At 38.0% G+C, this 16,898-nt stretch overlaps 1 protein-coding gene across 1 annotated transcript in view; it reads left to right on the top strand.

The window, feature by feature from the left end:
- Positions 1-11,078: 11,078 nt before the first annotated feature.
- INO80 (INO80 complex ATPase subunit) overlaps positions 11,079-16,898 on the top strand; it is a gene marked incomplete at both ends in the record, with an annotated part of 92,465 nt that continues 86,645 nt past the window's right edge. The window contains 5 exons of the mRNA XM_084240883.1: positions 11,079-11,221; positions 11,743-11,912; positions 12,014-12,081; positions 13,798-13,980; positions 15,982-16,102. Coding sequence (XP_084097009.1) covers positions 11,079-11,221; positions 11,743-11,912; positions 12,014-12,081; positions 13,798-13,980; positions 15,982-16,102 — 685 coding nt within the window. The remainder of the gene's footprint in view (positions 11,222-11,742; positions 11,913-12,013; positions 12,082-13,797; positions 13,981-15,981; positions 16,103-16,898) is intronic.

Below are 16,898 nucleotides of genomic sequence, written 5' to 3'. Positions count from 1 at the left end.
AGGTTGCTTGTATTCTCCTCCCAGCACACCATAACTACTATAGTTTTTACTTTCAACTGACTCTGACTTTGAAAGTTTTTCTAGGCTAAGATTAATTGAAACAATTCAGTGAATGTAGAAATATTTTCACAAGCTGAGCTACTAAGATTATTTTTGTTAAAGTTAAATAATCTGGTGGGCAGGAAATGAATGCTTTATCAAACCTAATTACTCTTTCTTAAAACATTCATAAAAACCTTTTTCCCCCAATTACTTTTTTTAAGAATTGCTAAAGTATGTTTTCGTAATTTAGATTTAGCAAAATAATGAAGTCACTGGTAAACTTTAATTCAATTATATGAAATAATATAAATAAATCTTCCTGGATAGGAAAAATAGATTCAAATAAATTCATCACATTTTCATCAATATACTGTGCAGAATTAGGTACTTGAATAATTTTTCTTCTTGTATTTTTGGTTTATTTTGTTTTATAAATATTCTTGATTTGTTCAATGCTTTTAAAAAATATTTATGAATATAAGAACTGGGGTCTAGGCCAGAGGTATTGGGGGGCGGGGTAAGGGTAGAGGATGGGGAGGTATGTGAGAGAATTCACCAGAGACAGAGTGGGGAGCAGAACAGGTGGATCTACGGAAACATACTGCTGAGGGAAGTAGTGGGCAAGACAGGAGAGGCTTGTTGCACCATTTGGGTAAGCTCCCTGGGCAGGGATGGAACTCATGCTTCAGTGTCTGGCAACAGCTTGATAGCACTGACACTTTAACCCCTGTGCCACCAGGGAAGCCCATATTTTAATATTTATTTCATTGTGTAAAGAACTGGGGGGTAAGCCAGAGGTACAGGGAGTGAAAGGATTCACCAGAGACACGTTGGGCAGCAGAACAGGTAGTTTTACTGAAATACACTGCTAAGGGGAACAACAGTTGAAACAGGAGAGGTCTGCTGCACCGTGTGGGTTGGCTCCCTGGCTGTGGACCAAACTACGGCCTTTGCAGTGAGAGCATTGAGACTTCACCCCTGGGCCACCAGGGAGCCTCCTTTCCTTGCATTTTTGATGTTTTGCTAATTTGATTCATTTTAATTGTCATTTTTAGCAAAAATGAATCCAAAGAAAAGGAGTTTTTATATACTTTGTGCATTATAGACCTCCACGTTGTGAACCAAAGGGAATTATTCTGCTATTAAGACTTCCAAGTACTGGGCCTCCCCGGTGGTGCAGTGGTTGAGCGCTGGGTTGCGAGGCCGCCCGCAGTCTCGGCAGCGCCGGTTCGATCCCTGGCTGTTCCTCAGTCACCGGAGGAGGGTCCCACATGGCGCGCAGACCTCTCCTGCCGCCTGCTGCTCCCCTCGGCAGTGTACTTCGGTCCTTCTGCCTGCTCTGCTCCCCGCTCTGGCTCTGGTGAATTCTTTCACCCTCCCACTCTTCTGACTGTACCTTGTGCTTGTATAAATAAATAAATAAATAAATAAATCTTTAAAAAAAAAAAAAAAAAAGACTTCCAAGTACTACTGGTATTGTGAATGATTCCTTCCTAAACGACAGATAATAAGGTAATGCCGAAAGAGCTGGGATAGAGAACAAATACATCAGTGCAGATGTGCAGCTACTAAGAGAAATGGAGAAATGGAGATTACATATTTTCCTCATTTAAGTATACAGCTGACCTTTGTACAAGCCGAGTTTGGATTGTGTGTGGTTTTTATATAAATAAATTTGAAAAAATTTTGGCAATTTACAACAATTTGAAAAAAAGAACTGATGAGCCACATAACCTAGAAATATTTTAAAAGTTGAAAAAAAAAATTTATAAATTGAGCAAAACTAGGTGTGTCACAAATGTATAATGTATTTGTAAATAAAGGTTTATTTCATCATTTATTACATAAAATTATACAAATCTATTATGAAAAGTTAAAATTTATCAAAACTTACTCATATATACACTTAACAGTGTACTTGGCACCATTTGTAGTTGAGAGAAATGTACGCAAATCTAAAACTGCAGTTCTAAATCATAACTGCATAAAATTAACTGTAGTGCATACAGTATTACTTTGATAATTTCCTAGTGCCCTCTTGCTATTACGGTGAGTTCAGGTTTCCAAGTATCTGCTTGAAATGCCATGTGACACCAGTCATTTCCCTATAAGGATGCATATTTCTCGTGAGTTGTACAGTGCAATCAAAAGTGATTTTTTCACTGTTAGTGCATATGTTAGTGCATATCATATGTTAGTGCATATCATAAACCTTGAATAACACTCTGGGACACATATGAAGTGCCGCTAGTGATGCTGACAGTGTTCCTAAGGAACAGAAAAGTCATGACAAGAGAAGGAAGATTTCCTTGATACATAGCTCAGACTATTGATGTAGGTGCTGAGATACTTGATTGATGTGTTTTGTAAACAGACTATGTAAACTTGTAGCAGCAATAATTATAGTTTGGATGGTAAGTGTATTTTTTCTGCCTTGATTTTCTTAATATTTGCCTTTCTGTAGTTTATTTAAGGAATACAGTATATAATACATATAATGTGCAAAATATGTTAATTGTTTGTTATCAGTGAGGCTGATAGTAATGTTTTTGGGGAGTCAGACATTACATGTGAATTTTCAGCTGTAACTGGAGGTCAGTACCCCAACCCCTTTGTTTTAGGGTCAACTATAAAATAAATTGGTGCTTTCTATAAAGTAATAAGGGAGTTAGAGAAAACACACTTGCTTATTTTATCAGTAAGGGATACTAGTTAAGTACAACTTATGTTATGGGAGCATTTAGTATCTACTTTGGACTGATACTGGAGGAGCATGAAAAGTCCTCTTCTAGGTGCTGTGAATGGAAGTTTAATTCTAATGTGAGCTGCTAAGAGAAAGTGTACCACAGTCTTCTGTAGTAAATCTGTGTGGTGTTGGAACTCATCAGACCTCCATGAATATCTTCCATGAGTAAGGTTTTGACATTTGTGTCAGTTGGGATTTTGCACCTTATTTTGTGTGAGCTCCAAAGGGAGTCACTTAATCTTACTGCACGCTATTGCAATTCCTTTTGTAAGCCCTTGCAAACTGATAAAAGTGTAAAACCAAGTAAAGAATGATTATTTCCTTTTACTAGTGCTTTCTGTGTCCTAAGAAATTTTTACCTTCTCTAATGTCACAAAGAAGGGACATGTTCTTACGTTATCTTTTAGATGTTTTATCATTTTAGCTTTACATTTAAATGTGTGATTTAATCTCTTACTTGATATTGTGTATGATAGAGGTAGGGGAGGGTTATATTTTTGTAAGGTGCTAGTGAGGGTTCCAGTTCTGGTGGTTAACATTTTTGCTTTTCCATAGGTGTATGTGTTCCACTCCTCTCTACTAAACCACTAGTGCCAGTACCCTATCTGCCTCCCTCTACCCCTTCCCTCTGGAAACTTTATATTCCTTCCCTGAGTTCAAATTCAGTCCTACTGTATTTTGCCTGTGTATGTTTTTTGGTTATTTATATTCCACAGATGGGTGCAACCATCCAGTATCTGTTCTTTTACTTTTTGACTTATTTCACTTATAATCACTTTATGGGCCATTCATTTTGTCCCAAATGCCTCTATTTCATATTTTGTTGTCCCCCCCACCCCCCCAACTACATACTATTCTGTTAGGTATTCCACAACTTCTTTACCCATTTGTGTGTTGAAGGGTACTTGGGTTTGGTTCCATGACTTAGTAATTGTGGACAGTGTTGTTGTGTACTTAGGTAGATAAATCTTAGTGTATTAGAGTTTGCATAGTATTTGGATGAATACCTAATAGAGGTATTGCTCGATTATCTTTGAAGGATGTCATTTTATCTTGGTAGGACTTTTCTTACAGAGACATTATTCATATGACAAGGGATGGACATCACTCAAAAAAGGCAATAACCAGAGTGTACAAAGCCTGGGATCACACATCAGTGAGAATGATTTGGAAACAGTAACAACCTCTAATCAGGGGAACTTGAGTATAATCATAGTCCAAATAAGGATAATCATGGTGGCGTTCAGGGTTTGAAACAGGCCAATCTATAGTGCATTGCATTGACAATATATGTAGATAGTTTTTCTGTCCTTTTAAATGGCACAATGAGACTATGATCAAGTGAGCTTTAAAGATTTCTTCACTTGAAGATAGGGAGGGGTCTAAGGACTAAGAGACATTTTTAAGGCATTCATAATTTTTCTACAGTATAGGGAAATAGTAAAAGATTAAATTGGAAAGATGACTTGAAGCCAGATGATAAAGGTCTTTGAATTTAGATTTTATTGAATAAAACTCTTGAGAGACAGCAATATAATTAAAAGTGATTTTTTTTAAAGATTTATTTATTTATGCATACAAGAGCTGGGGTACAGGCCAGAGATGAAGGGGGTTGAGAGGATTCACCAGAGACAGAGTGGGGAACAGAACAGGCAGACTGACTGAAATACACTGCTGAGGGGAGCAATGGGCAGGTCAGGAGAGGTCTGCTGTGCCATATGGGTAGCTCCCTGGCCAGGGATCGAACTCATGCTACAGTGGCTGCAGATAGTTTCATAGGTTGCATCTTAGCCCCTTTGTCACCAGGGAGGCCCCTAGAGTAGCAGCTTTTAACAGACTAACATAACATAAGCATCTGGGTTGAATAGAAAGGACGTCAACCCAAAAATATTATTAAAAAATAATTGAGAACAGTGGGGCTGGTTATACAACAGTGTGAATGTACTGAATGCCACTGAACTGTACACTTAAAATGGTTGAAATGGTAAATATTATGCTGTTTATTTCACTACAAAAAAATTATCCAGGGCCTCCCCTGGTGGCGCAGCGGTTGAGTGCTGGGTTGTGAAGCTGCCTGCAGCCTCTGCAGTGCCGGTTCGATCCCCGGCCACCAGCGAGGGTCCCACATGGCGCACAGACTGCTCCTGCTGCCCACTGCTCCCCTCAGCAGTGTACTTCGTCAGTCTGCCTGCTCTGTTCCCCACCCTGGCTCTCGTGAATTCTCTCACCCTTCCGCGCTTCTGACTGTACCCAGTGCTTGTATAAATAAACAAATCTTTAAAAAAAAAAAAAATTATCCAACCTAACGCTTTAAAAATATTCCTTCACTTTCCAGATAACTTCATAAAGACTTCTTATGGAGATAGAGCGAAGAACTTTATGCTTGGAGTATCTCCTCCATTTAGTCTTAGGAAAATAAAGGAATGCCTCATGGCTACCATTTTAGCCATCAATGGTGATACGCCACAATGGTGATTCTGGGGTGAGTCAGATTACAGGAGTGATGTGTACTGGGTGTCACAAGGGATCACATACTGAGCTTTGTAAGACCATAGACGTAACTGATCTTTCCTTGACAAATTCGTCTTGACTTGGTATTTATTATATACAGCCTATTTACTGTGGAATTATTTTTGAAAATAGTTTTTGAAACACCCGTCCTTGTAGTCATACATTCATACTTCCTTAATTAGAACCATTTTCATTATTGGCCAAAATAGACCATGAGATCACTGATTTTGTGATAAAACCTGAGGGGATTGCTGAGCAGTAAGTTTATATGCTTTATATTTATATCAAGGTATTTTTTGCTGTTTTTTAAGAGTTTTGCTGTATTTTTAAAACAATGGTTGTCTGAAATCTAGAAGGGGTACGTGTTAAGTCTCACTTTGAAAAGTAGAACTTAACTTTTTTTTTGTCTTTTTCTTTTTTTAAATATTTATTTATGCATACAAGAACTGGGATGTAAGCCAGGGGCGGGGGGGTTTGAGAGAATTCACCAGAGAGCTTGGGGAGCAGAACAGGCAGATCTACTGAAATACACTGCTGAGGGGAGCAGTGGGCTATGTGGATTGCTCCCTGGCTGGCTGGGGCTGGGGATTGAACTTACGCTGTAGTGGCTGGCAGTAGCTTGATAGCACTGTTTTATCTATCTATCTATCTATCTATCTATCTATCTATCTATCTATCTATCTATCTATCTATCTATTTATAAAGATTTGTTTATTTATACAAGCACTGGGGTACAGGCCAGAGGTTTGGGAAGGCAAGAGAATTCACCAGAGACAGAGTAGGGAGCAGAATAGGTAGAAGGACCAAAATACACTGCTGAGAGGAGCAGCAGACGGGACCGGAGAGGTCTGCTATCCCATGTGGAAATCTCCCTGGCCGGCTGGGAATCGAACCAGTGCTGTAGAGGCGGCGCTCAACCCGCTGTGCCACCGGGGAGGCCCTTGATAGCACTGTTTTAACCCCTGTGCCACCAGGGAGGCCCTTATTAAAGTCTTTTTTGTTTTTTTTGTTTTGTTTTTTGATTTTTTTTTTTAAGATTTATTTTTATTTATTTATACAAGCACTGGGTACAGTCAAAAGCGCGGGGGAGGGTGAAAGAACTCACCAGAGCCAGAGTGGGGAGCAGAGCAGGCAGAAAGACCGAAGTACACTGCTGAGGGGAGCAGCGGGCGGCAGGAGAGGTCTGTGCGCCATGTGGGACTCCCCTCCCGTGGCCGGGGAGCAGCCGGGGATCAAACCTGTGCTGCAGAGGCTGCAGGCAGCCTTGCAACCCAGCGCTCAACCGCTGTGCCACCGGGGAGGCCCTATTAAAGTCTTTAAAATTATTATTTTTTTTAAAGATTTATTTATGCATACAAGAGTTGGGGTACAGGCCAGAGGTGTGGGGGGTGAGAAGATTCACCAGAGACAGAATGGGGAACAGAACAGGCAGATTGATCAAAGTACACTGTTGAGAGGAGCAGTGGGCAAGTCAGGAGAGGTCTGCTGAGCCATGTGTGTTGATCCCTGGCCGGCTGGGGATTGAACTCGTGCTGCAGAGGCTGTAGCTTTGTAGGTTGCGTCTTAACCCCAGGGGGCCCTAAGAAGATTGGATTTTTTTTAAAAAGATTTATTTATTTATTTATACAAGAACTGGGGTACAGTCAGAGGTATGGGAGGGTGAGAGAATTCACCAGAGATAAAGTGGGGAGCAGAACAGGTAGACTGAACTACACTGCTGAGGGGAGCAGTGGGCGAGGCAGGAGAGGTCTACCGCGCCATGTGGGTATCTCCCTGGCTGTCTGGGAATCGAACTCACGCTGCAGAGGCTGCAGACAGCTTCACAGTGTGGCCCTCAACCCACTGCACCCCCAGGGAGGCCCAGCATTCTTTTTTCTTAACTGTTACCAAGACTCATAATTTACCTACATGAAAGTCACCTCATTAAAAGATACAGTTCAACAGTTATTTAGCAGATTTACAGAAGTATGCAGCCATTACCTCAGTATGGGCTTAGAACATTTCCAAATCCTCTTAAAAAAATCTCTCATAACCATTTATAGTGAATCCCACCTTTGCACCCCCAGCCAACCGCTAATCTTCTTTCTGCCTCTACAGTATTTCTTTTCTGTATATTTCATGTAAATGGAACCACACAATATGTGTTTTTTTGTGTCTGACTTCTTTTACTTAGCATAGTAAGTCAGGGTCTATTCATATAGTGTGTATTGGTTATTCCTTTTTATTGATGAGTGGTATTCAATTCTGTACCATATTTATCCATTTACCATTTGATGGATTGTTTCATCTTTTGACTATTAGGTATAATACTGCTGTGAACATTCACAGAAAAGTCTTTGGGTGGACACATGTTTTTATATCTCTCGAGTAGATAACTAGGAATGGAAATGCTAGGTTCTATTGTAATTTTTTAATTCATAATTTTAAGAAACTCAAAATTATTTATTTATTTATTATTTCTATTTTACAGCATTTTTCATTTTCAAAGTGTTTGGTTTTTCCCCCCTCAGGTATATCCCCATAGACTTTCCTCCACAAATGCACCCATGCACCATCACCACAGTCTCTGTGCTCCTCCCTCCCACCTTCTAATCCCTCTCCTGCCCCCTCCTCTGTAGGATGTCTCTGCTTTATAATTGTCTGTTTTTCTTTTGTTTTGTTGTGTTATTATTTTTTTTCTCTGATGTCTTATTTGGCTCCCCTATATTCCTCCTATAAGTGAAACCATCAAATATTTTTCTTTTTCCTTCTGACTTACTTCACTGAGCATAATTTCTTCTAGCTCCCACCATGTTGCTGTGAATGGCATTAGTTTATCTTTTTTGATTGCTGAATAGTATTCCATTGTGTATATATACCACATCTTTTTGATCCAGTCATCTATTTTTGGGCATTTGGATTGTTTCCAGGTTTTACCTATTATGAATAGTGCTACAGTAAACATAGGGGTACAGGTATTCTTTTGAATCAATGTTTTTGTGTCCTTTGGGTTGATGCCTAGGAGTAGAATTGCTGGGTCATATGGTAGCTCCATTTTGAGTAGACTGAGGAACATGTATACAGCTTTCCACAGTGGTTGAGCCAATATGCGGTCTCACCAGCAGTGTAGGAGAGTTCCCTTGTCATCAAATCCTTGCCAATGTTTGTTGTTGCTAATTTTTTTTTTTTTTTTTTTGGATATGTGCCATTCTTACTGGTGTAAGGTGGTATCTCACAGTGGTTTTGATTTGCATTTCCTGATTATAACGGGTTGTTGAACATTTTTTTCATATGCCTGTTGGCTATTTGCATTTCCTCTTTGGCCTAAGTGTCTTTTAAGTTCTTCTGCCCTTTTCTTGACTGGATTATTTACTTTGTTGAGTCCTGTGAATTCTTTGTATATCTTTGTGATAATCCCTTATCAGTTGTATGGAGTGCAAAGATTTTTTTTCCCCTATTGGTGGGGTGTTGCTGTATAGAAGCTTTTCAGTTTGATGTAATCCCAGGTGTTTATCTTTTCTTTCACTTTCTTTGCTTTGGGTGCTGACTCTTTAAAGATGTTACTGAAATGTATGTCTTACAGTGTTTTATCTATAATTTTTTCTATATATTTTATGGTTTCAGGTCTTATGTCCAATCTTTTATCCATTTTGAGTTGATTTTTGTGCATGGTGTAAGGTAGTGGTCTAGATTGTTCTTTTACTTATGTTGGTCCAGTTTCCCCAGCACCATTTATTGAACAAACTGTCCTTGTTCCTTTGCATATTCTTTACTCCTTTGTCAAAGATTAGTTGTCCATGTATGTGTGGCTTTATATCTGGGCTTTCTATTTGGTTCCATTAGACTTTGTGTCTGTTTTTTGCTCCAGTACCACACTTTTAACTATTATGGCTTTGTAGTACAATCTGAAGTTTGGAAGTGTGGTACCTCCACTCTCCTTTGTTTTTGTCAGTAGGGCTTTGGCTCTTCAGGTTTTTTTATGATTCCACATGAATTTCATCAGTATTTGTTCTATTTCTTCAAAGAAAGTCATTGAGACTTTTATTGGAATAGCATTGAATCTGTAAATTGCTTTTAGTAGGATGTCCATTTTAATAATGTTAATTCTTCCAGTCCATGAGCAGGGGATGTCTTTCCATTTCTTTGTGTCTTCTATTTCTTTTAACAGTGTTTTATAATTTTCTTTGTATAGGTCATTCACCTCTTTTGTTAGGTTTATTCCCAAGTACTTGATTTTTTTTTTGCTTCAATTATAAAAGGGATGGTTTTCTTGATTTCTTATTCAGATTGTGTATAGGAAGGCTGCTGATTGTTGTATGTTGATTTTGTATCCTGCGACTTTAGTAAACTGATTGATTCTTTGGATTAGTTTTTCTGTGGAGTTTTTAGGGTTCTCTATGTATATTATCATATCGTCTGCAAATAGTGATAGTTTTACTTTTTCTTTCTCTATTTGAATTCCTTGTATATCTTTCTCTTGTCTTACTGCTCTGGCTAGGACTTACAGTATTATCCTGAAGAGCAGTGGTGGGAGTGGACATCCTTGTCTTGTTCCTGATCTCAAAGGAAAGGCCTTTAGCTAAGAAACTCAAACATTTTTATAGTGGCTATAATTTGCATTTTCACCAGCAATGTATGGGGATATTGGGTTCTCTGCACATTCCTCAACAATTGTTATTATCTATCTCTTTTGCGTAGACATCTTGGTGGGAATACAGTGGTATCATGCAGTAATTTTACTTTGCATTTTTTGATGTTGACCATCTTCATGTATTGATAGCCATTTGTGTATCTGTTTTGGTGAAATGTCTTTTCAGAGTCTTTGCCCATTATTTATGTTTTTATTTATGCATACAAGAACTGGAGTGTAGGCAGTTGACAAGCTAATTTTTTTTTTAAAGATTTATTTTTTATTTATGCATACAAGAACTGGAGTGTAGGTCAGAGGTGTGGGGGAGGGTGAGAGGATTCACCAAAGACAGAGTGGGGAGCAGAACAGGCAGATCCACAGAAATACACTGCTGAGGGGAGCATTGGGCGAGATAGGAGAGGTCTGCTGCGCCATGTGGGTTAGCTGCCTGGCCAGCTGGGAGATCGAATTTGTGTTGCAGTGGCTACAGATAGCTTGATAGCGCTGTGTCTTTAACCTCTGTGCCACAAGGGAGGCCCAGCTTGTCAATTTCTGAAGAACAGAGAAAAAGACTCTGGCTGGGATTTTGATAGGGATTGTATTGAATCTGTAGATCATTTGGGGAAGAACATTTTTAGTATTTCCTTAAAAGAAACATGTTAGGTGGCATTATAAAACTAATAAAAACGGAAGAAAAATCATTGTAGAGATGTTAGTGTTTCATTTAAGCTTATTAGTTAGGTTATTAACTTAAAAATAATTTATCATTTATTGAGTAAGCATTGTATATCAGATAGTGGATAATTACTCTGTTATCTCCTTTAATTCTGACTTAGCCCCTAAATTCTTGACATGGTTGTTATTAGGCAGAAGGTACGATATGATACTTGAGAGGTTTGTTCTTTTATTGATTGGTTTCTTTCTTTTATATTGATTGTACTTCTGCCTTTGCTTTAGTAGTGAGTGTTTGACAAGAGCTTTATTGTGATAATATTTATATAGACTACTCTCTTCCCATCTTATGTTCTAGAATGTCTGGTTTCTCTTTAAATTGAGAACAAGCAGACAAGATAAGAAAGAATGAATAGTAAGTATTTCATCTTTCACTGTTTCTCTCCATTCTGTAGCCGTGTAGTCGGAAACCCTTGTGCATGAGGACAAATTTGTTCTATGGCCTCGGAGTTGGGTGCCGGGGACGATGGCGGCTGTACTGAGCTGGCAAAGCCCCTCTATCTTCAGTACCTGGAGAGGGCCCTCCGGCTGGACCATTTCCTACGGCAGACATCAGCCATCTTCAACAGGAATATATCTAGGTATGTTATTCCATCTTCCCAATGTGTTTGACCACATTTCTGATTCCTATTTTCTGTAGAGTTTAGGGTTAAAGCATTTTTATTTTGGGGTATGTTTGATTTTTTTATTTCTTTCAAATAAAACACAGCTTGTTCAGAGGATCAATTTCTTTTAGTAATTTTTTTAAAAAGATTTATTTATTTACTTATGCATACAAGAGCTTGGGTACAGGCCAGAGGTGCGGGAGGTGAGAGGATTCACCGGAGCCAGAGTGGGGAACAGAACAGGCAGACTGATTGAAATACACTGCTGAGGGGAGTAGCGGGCGAGACAGAAGAGTTCTGCTTCGCCATGTGGGTTGCTCCCTGCCTGGCCGGGCATCAAACTCGTGCTGCAGAGGCTGCAGATTGCTTCATAGTGTGGTGCTTGCGCCACCAGGGAGGCCCGGATCAATTTCTTTTGTGTTCAATATACTGACCATAAATGATGATATTTTTTTGGGTCAGATGTGATTGTGGATTTACCATTCTTCAATTTATAGTGATGAAAGTGAAGATGGATTGGATGACAATAATCCTTTATTGCCCCAGTCTGGGGATCCCTTAATACAAGTCAAGGAAGAGCCTCCAAATTCACTGCTTGGTGAAACTTCTGGAGCAAGCAGTTCTGGAATGTTAAACACATATGCACTGAATGGGGTTCTGCAGTCAGGTCAGTGTGATGCGGGACCCCTTTGGACTCTTGGTTCTCTTGGGGAGGTCATTCTTTCTTTCTTTCTTTTTTTTTTTAATTCTTTATGTTTCTTTATATAGAATCAAAATCTGACAAAGGGAATTTATATAACTTCTCTAAGTTGAAGAAAAGCAGAAAGTGGCTAAAGGTAAGAGATAAAGCAGAATGTTTATAATTCAAATAACCTACTGAAATTACAAATAGGAAGGAAAGTTATTGACTCATTTTGGCACATTGGCAAAGATTTTTTATTGATAGCAGTTTTTTTTATTCTGGATGTGGTTTTCTGAATTCTGTAGAGAAAAATGTAGAAAACTCAGTGAAATTCATTTTAACACACATTTTTGAGTATAAAACACTGGGGAATAAGGGAGTACAAAATTTATCATATCAGATCCCTGCCCTCACTGGCTCACATTGTTATCAGAATTATTGATCATCTGTCCCTGTCTATTTCATTCATTCACAAATGTTAGTTGAGCGCTTCCTGTCTGCTGGATACTATTGTAGAATGACAGGGTTCCTACCCTGTGGCGCTTCCATTGTAATGGAAGAAGACAATAATTAAGCCTGTAAACAAATGAACAAGTAAGTCTTCAACTGATTTCTGAATGATCAGAGAGAATGTGTGAGTTTAAGATAAGATCATTTCAGTCAGAGGGAACAGCTGTGTAAGTCCTCCCTGCAGGGAGAGAGAAGGTTGGTTTGACTATAGCAGGATTGAGAGGTGAGTAGAAGGTGGGGTTAGAGAGCCTGATTCCATGGCCCTTGTACACCGTTTAGGAATTTGTATTTTGCTGGTGTTAACAGTAGTAAACCTTTGGAGTGTTTGTAAATGGGAGTTGTATAATATTGCTTATGTTCTTAAAAACTTTACTGCATTTGCCAAGTTAAGAATAGCATTTCTTCTTTTGAAGCTCTTTCTCTATTTCCTGCTTTTCTTGTGAAGCCCTCTAAATAATTTAAAGGTACTCTTCTTTTATGGCTAGTCCTTTTAGAAATTTATATGTAATAGAACTGATTTGTTTCTTATTAGTGAGGCTTTACACTGTTGGAATGCAGAAATCTTTATGTTTAGCCATCATGTCTTTAAAAATTGAGATATAACTCATATGTCATAAAATCTAGCATTTTAAAGCTTATAATTTGTAATTTTTAGTATATTCATAAAGGTTGTGCAGCCATCACCTCTAATTCCAGAACATTTTCATCTCTCCAAAAAGAAACTCTGTATGTATTAGCAGTCATTCCCTTTTCTCTACTTTCCCTAACCTCTGGCAACCACTAGCCTGTTTTTTATCTCTCTGGCTTTGCTTATTCTGGACATTTCATTTAAATGGAATCATACAATCTGTGGCTTTTTGTGTCTGGTTCTTTCACTTAGTATGTTTTCAAAGTTCATTTGTGTTTTGGCACATATCAACAGTTCATTCCTTTTTATGGCTGAATAATATTTCATTTCCAATGGATTTTGTTTATCCATTCATCAGTTAATGGATTTTGAGTTCCTCATTTATTAGCCATCACAGCTTGCTTTCTATATTCCTTTATATTAGTTGTTTTGTTTTGTTTCCTTTTTTTCCTCGATATTTAGAATATTTTATGTATAATGTAAGTACTTAATGAAATCTAGCTTTGTTGCTGGTTATAGCATTTCTCATGTTTTGGTGCTCTTTAATTCATGCCCACTGGGTTTAATTGGCATCCTATTCTTGTTTGGTAAATTAGTGATAGTATAAGGGAAAATGGAATGAATGTCCTTCAACTGTTTTTGTCATTGTTTTGGGATCTGGAAAATTTGCTTGGATTACAAAAGGAATCGCTTCATAACTAAGGTTCCATTTCTATTTCCTCCCTTTTTCAGAACATTCTACTAAGTGATGAGTCCAGTGAGGCAGATTCTCAGAGTGAAGACAATGATGAAGAGGAGGAGGAGGAGGAGGAAGAAGAAGAAGAACTCAATCTGAGTAGAGAAGAACTTCATAACATGTTGCGGCTGCACAAGTATAAGAAACTTCACCAGAATAAGTATAGTAAAGACAAGGAGGTAAGGCTTGCAAAAGAAATCTCATTTTGAGTATTTACCCCTCTGGTTTTATATTCATTGAAGATGCATCTTTTATATTGAGATGGTGGTGGTAGTGGTTTAATGACAACACTCTGCAAATATAATTCATATAACCAAAAAATCCAGCATTTTAAAGTTCACAGTTCAGTAGTTTTTAGTATATTCAATGGAGTTTGTGTGATTATCATACCTCAAATTCCAACACATTTCATCGCCTGGAAGAACCCCCGACCCCTGGCCGTTGCCCCTCATTTTCTCCTTTCCCTTCAGCTTCAGGCAGCCATAAGAATCCCATTTGTCTCTTAAATGTGTCTTTTCTAGACATTTTCTACAGATGAAACAGCGTGTTATCGTTTATGCCTGTTCTCTCACTTAGCGTAATTTTTTCAAGGTTTACTCATGTTGTAGAATATAGTAGTACTTAATTCCTTTCATTGTCAAGTAGCTTTCTATTGTGTGGACATACCACTTGTTATGAATTAATTGAACTTTTACCACTTTTTAAGATTTATTTATGCAAGAATGGGTATATAGGCCACAGGCACGGGAGGGTGAGAGAATTTACCAGAGAAAGAGTGGGCAGCAGAACAGGCAGACTGACTGAAAACACTGCTGAGGGGAGCAGTGGGCGAGTCAGGAGAGGTCTGGCACCATGTGGGTAACTTCCTGGCTGGGGATCGAACTCTGTGCTGCAGTGGCTACAGATAGCTTCATAGGTTGTGCCTTAACTCCTTGCATCACCAGGGAGGCCCTGGTGATGGGTTTTTAGGTAGCCAAGCAGGGTGATGGTTATGTGAATGGTGTTACCAAGTCTTCTGATTTTTCTCAGAAGTGTAGCATTTTGTACACAATGAGCTTTAGCATGTTTGAAGACCTAAAAATCTTCAGCAATTACTTAGGGTCAAAGTTACTTCAGAAAGCTTTGAGTAATATGCTGAAAGTTGTAAATCTTTGGAAGTGATAAGTAGTACGATATCTAAAGAGCTCCTGTCCAAAAGTACAGTGTAAAGACAGATTTGATGGTTCTTTTAATTGAAGTAAATATACATGTGGGAAAGTTCACAGATTGTATGCATACAGTTTTATGCATACTCATTTAATTTTTATCTTTGACAGAGGACCTTGTAAATAGTTCTCTATGTCACTTTTCTAGCCTACTTTCAGCTTTTGGATAACTTGTCATTTGTTATTTTCATTGGACAATAATCCAGGAAGAGATTCAACAGTGGACTACCTAATTTTAATTTATACTTGTACTTATCCACGAGTAATAAGTGATACAAAATATAAGAATTATGAGTCAATTTATTGAAATGTTTGAAAGAACTAACTATTCCTTGGACAGAAAGACTAGAAAGATTATTCATATGTTAGAATTCTGGCAGCATAAGCACTCTCTATAATCTCAGTCTGTTAATAGGAGATGAAGAGTAAAAAAACATGAAAGATTGAAGAATTGGAATTTGAAGGATTAGATAATTGGGATGGTTGGTGAATACTAGAACCAAATATAAGACAAAAGACAGAATAATGGGCATCAGAAACCTTGTGAATCTGAGGACCTGTTGATAATAGAAATATGGTTTATTTCTTGTTGATAAATTCCAAGGTGAGACTTTTCTGAAATGGATTGCGTCTCTCAGATACATTAGGATTAAGTAAATGTTCTGATGGACGCATGGAAAGTTTTCTTTCCTTAAATTATTCCAGCAACTTGCCATGTGAATAACCAATGAACCCATTTTGTTTTGTTTTTATTTTTATTTGTTGTTTTTTGTTTCTATGAACCCATTTTGTTTTGAAGTTAAGGAAATAATTCACTGTGCTGTACTAAATCTTACTGGTTTCTTTGTGAGAAGAATACCATATTTCAGAGCTATAGTTTTCTCTGACTCAGCTTCCTATAGTAAACATGATTTGAAGGTTGTACACAGAAAGCAGACATGCTGTTCTGAGCATCAATGTTTTGGCCTGCTTCAGTTGCAGCAGTATCAATACTACAGTGCAGGCCTGCTTTCTACATACGACCCTTTCTATGAGCAACAGCGGCACCTTCTTGGACCCAAAAAAAAGAAATTCAAAGAGGAAAAGAAACTTAAAGGTGAGTATATTGACTTGCTTTCCATATTTATTCATTCTTAGTTTAGTGTTGTTTGGGTATGCTGGTACATTTGAACTTTGCATATAATCCATGTAGTGAAAATTTGCTTTATCTGAAAAATGTTTGTGTCTCACTTATCTCACTATTATTAACTTTAGTTCATATTTGATTTATGGTCTTTTGTAGTATCAGAAGGACATAAAAACTACAAATTCCTGGCCAAAGCTTTAAACTAATTAGTTTATTCTCTTTTTTTACCTTCTACATATTTTGCAAAAGTTGATTATGCATCGGGAAATATGGAGAGTAACCCGAAGTGTTTGGAATAAGTTGTAATTGTTGCTGTATTTGGTGATTTAAAATAGATCACCTCCTGATGATCTGTAGTGTTTCTTTGCATGTTTGCCAGGAAATGTCTTTTCCTCTCTTATGGAGCTCTAAGCAGCTGGAAATCAGAAAGGAAGTAGGAAGGGAAAGTTTTAAACTATCTCTACAAGGCTGGTTTTATTCCTGTGAAGGTCTGAACTCCACTCTTAAAAAGACGCTTTTTGGGCTTCTTTTTTCTACAACCTCTCTGTGTATCTCCGTGTTTTCTCATTTCCACACCCTCCCCTTCAACTTAGGTATTTGTTCCATATATGAATTTCTCTTTACAGGTCTTAGTGTCATATCACTTAAGACATTGTTTCCTTCTCTGTTAATTCTATTGTCTTCCTTTTGACAATACTTGGGCCCATTATAACATTATAAGCCTCCTTTCCGATTGTTGAGTTCAATATTAATTTTTCTTAGGTTT

Source organism: Talpa europaea (assembly GCF_964194135.1).
Source record: "Talpa europaea genome assembly, chromosome: 8".
Taxonomy (NCBI): Eukaryota; Metazoa; Chordata; class Mammalia; order Eulipotyphla; family Talpidae; genus Talpa; species Talpa europaea.
This window is presented reverse-complemented; position numbering and strand designations above follow the sequence as displayed.